The following is a 3,358-nucleotide window of genomic DNA, read 5'->3' as shown; positions in this document are numbered from 1 at the left end:
ACCTGTCTTCAATTATTTTTTTTCTTTTTCTTTTTACTTTTTTCTTTTTCTTTTTCTTTTTCCTTTTCTTTCTCTTTTTCTTTTTCTTTTCTTTTCTTTTACTTTTCTCTTTCTTTCTTTCTTTCTTTCTTTTTTTTTTTTTTGAGCAGTGGTTCTCAATGAAGGATTGGATGTCATAGCAGTTTGGGTTGGGTGCTACTGGCATCTAGTGGTGGAACCAAGCTAAACATCCACCAATGGGCGGGACACTCCCACAACACAGGTACATTGGGCTCCAAACCTGGTTAGTGCTCAGGCGAAGAGCAGGGGGTTGAGTACAAAAATTGCTACCTGTCTCTGCTTTGAGACCCAGGGCTTCACACGCTGGGCAACCATGTCTGAAAACCTAAACTTCTTCTGAGATGCAGAAATCAAATGGGCTCTGAGGATTTTGAAGTGCATCTTGATTTCCCCTTGGAGTTACTGATCATTATTCATTTGTTAACTTGTATTCAAAACAGCAGCTCAAACCTATAGGATTTTTATATGGAGTTTGTCAAATTTTAGTTATAAAAATTCAGAAGAAAGGGCTTCAGATTTTAGCTGAGATCCAGAAAAGGGCAGGAAGCAAAATTTTCTGTAATGGGCCATACAGTTAATATTGTAGGCTTTGTTGGTCTAAAGAAAATCTCACCTCCCCCTGTGCATTCTCCTTTAACCTCACACAACACTCAAAACTACTTCGGATACTTCTGGCCTCTAAGTCTGTGTGTGTGTGTGTGTGTGTGTGTGTTTCCCCCAGACTAAATGATTCTCACATTTTCTAGCTACCAGCTTGGTGTCCTGCAATTCAAGTTAGTTCTGACACTATCTATCTGGAGTTAGTGTCAGATACCACAGGTTAAGGGTTCAGTCTCACAAACCGCCCCATCCCACTTCAGATACCAATTGCAGTCCGGATTGTCACCTATGCTTCCGGCTGACCAGCTATAAGTCAGAGGTTCCCTTAGTCCCTTCCTCTGGTTCAATGAATTTGCTAGAGCAGCTCACAGAATTCAGGAAAACAGGTTACTTATTAGATTACTGCTTTTTAACAAAGAATATTAAAGGATAGTAACGAACAGCTAAAGAGATACCTACCTAGGGCAGCGTCTAGAAGTGTCCTGAACACAGGAGCTGGTGTCCTTGTGGAGTTTGGGGTGTTTCGCCCTCCTGGAACTTTTGATGTGTTCTTATTCACCAACTCAGAACCCTGTCTTTTTTTTAAATCATGGTTTCATTACATAGGTTTGATTGCTTGAATCATTGGTCATTGGTGATTGGGTCAGCCTCCAACACCTGGAGGTTGGGGTTTGGGGCTGAAATTTCCTTCTAATCACTGCTCTGTCTTACTGGCAACCTGCCCTGAAGCTATGAAGGGGCCACTTAGCCAAGAGTCATCTCATTAGCATACCAAGGACACTCTTATCACTTAGGAGATTCCAAGGAGTTCTGTGTCAGGAACCAGAGACAAAGACCAAATATTTTTCCATAGAGACAAAAGTTAGCCTTCTATTTATACAGATATTCTCCCCCTGGCACTCTCAGAGAGCACACAGAACAGAGCCCAGAAAGTACTTCTCCTTAAAAAGATTGTTCCTTCCATAGAGCTAGCTTGGTACAGAAATTTAGCTTCAAGCCTAAGATAGCATTGAGTTAATAATCAGGTATGTAATATTAATTACTCTTCTCATTTTATAGGTGAATTGAACTCAGAGTTTAGTTAATAAATGACAGGTGCTAAAACACAGGACAGTAGACCTTAATATAAAGCTATTTGACTTGACTTGAGAGCCAGGATTAACCACTTGGCTAGAATTGAATTAGGGAGGAGTCGGGATTTCTAGCACACCCAGTACTTCATTTCCTCTCACTCATTCTAGAAGCCTACACACAAGTCAGATGACAGAATCATGAAAACGAAGACATTCCAGAGATGAGTTTCCTCAAGGCTCCCTTGATGTCCCTGTTCCTCAGGCTGTAGATAAAGGGGTTCATCATGGGAGTGACTACCGTGTACATCACTGAGGCCACTGCCCTCTTCCTGGGAGAGAGAGAAGATGCAGAACTAAGGTAGACTCCAACACAAGTCCCATAGAATAAGCAAACAACAGACAGGTGAGACCCACAGGTGGAAAAAGCTTTGAACTTTCCACCAGTTGATGGGATTCTCAAGGTGGAGGAGACAATTCGGGTGTAAGAGAAAATTATCCCTGAGAGAGGACCAACACCCAACAGGCTAGTCACTAAATACACCAGGACGTTATTGATAAGGGTATCAGAACAGGCAAGTTCAAGGATTTGAGCAAGCTCACAGAAGAAATGGGGGATTTTCAAGTCTGTGCAGAAGGACAGGTGCACCAGCCTCAGACTGTGGAGCAGGGCATTCATAATGCTAATGAACAAGGAGAGAAGAATCAGCAGGCCACAGAGGCGAGGGTTCATGATGACCCTGTAATACAGAGGGTGGCAGATGGCCACATAGCGGTCATAAGCCATCGTAGTTAGGAGTAAATTGTCCATACATATAAAAACCATGAAAAAGTATACTTGAATGAGACAGCCTCCATAAGTGATAGATTTGCTCTGTGTTTGGATGTTCACCAGCATTTTGGGGACTATAGTGGAGGTGAAGGAGATGTCGATAAAGGACAGGTTGGAGAGGAAGAAGTACATGGGGGTGTGGAGGTGGGAGTCAGAGCTGACGGCCAGGATGATGAGCAGGTTCCCGAGCACGCTGACCAGGTACATGGACAGGAACAGCCCAAACAGGAGGGGCTGCGGTTCTGGATCCTCCGAGAGACCCAGGAGGAGGAATTCTGATACTTCTGTCTGGTTTTCTGATTCCATGTTGTTGAAGTGCCTGCTGAGTTAGTGACAGGAGTTAGTTACGATGAAACAGACACACAGACGTCACTTGCTTGAGAGACATCTTTTATTTATGCTTTAAATTCTAGTAATATTTAAACAATTCTTCCCATCAGGTTCGTCTATGCCTTTTTTCCTTCACCAAGTAAATATTGAGTGACTTCTATGTATCATCCATTTTTCTAATGCTAACATTAAAAATGAAGGGACACCTGGGTGGCTCAGTCAGTTAAACGTCTGACTTCCACTCAGGTCATGATCTCATGCTCCTGAGTTCAAGCCCCAGGCTCTAGGCTGACAGCTCAGAGTCTGGAGCCTGCTTCAGATTCTGTCTCTGTGTCTCTCTGCCCCTCCCCAACTCACACTCTGTCTCTCTGTCTCTCTCTCTCTCTCTCTCAAATATAAATAACATTTATTTTTTTATTTTTTATTTTTTTATTTATTTTTGGGACAGAGAGAAACACAGCATGAA

The 3,358-nt window shown here is 42.6% G+C and overlaps 1 protein-coding gene across 1 annotated transcript; it reads right to left on the bottom strand.

The window, feature by feature from the left end:
* Positions 1 to 1,929: 1,929 nt before the first annotated feature.
* LOC124523287 (olfactory receptor 7G3-like) lies at positions 1,930 to 2,868 on the bottom strand. The gene has a single exon (XM_047095149.1). It carries the CDS (start codon positions 2,866 to 2,868, stop codon positions 1,930 to 1,932), a length of 939 nt encoding a protein of 312 aa, XP_046951105.1.
* Positions 2,869 to 3,358: the final 490 nt, after the last annotated feature.

Source organism: Lynx rufus, unplaced genomic scaffold (assembly GCF_022079265.1).
Source record: "Lynx rufus isolate CCGP_SWC_20201006 ecotype Redwood Valley unplaced genomic scaffold, mLynRuf1.p SCAF_4, whole genome shotgun sequence".
Lineage (NCBI taxonomy): Eukaryota > Metazoa > Chordata > Mammalia > Carnivora > Felidae > Lynx > Lynx rufus.
This window is presented reverse-complemented; position numbering and strand designations above follow the sequence as displayed.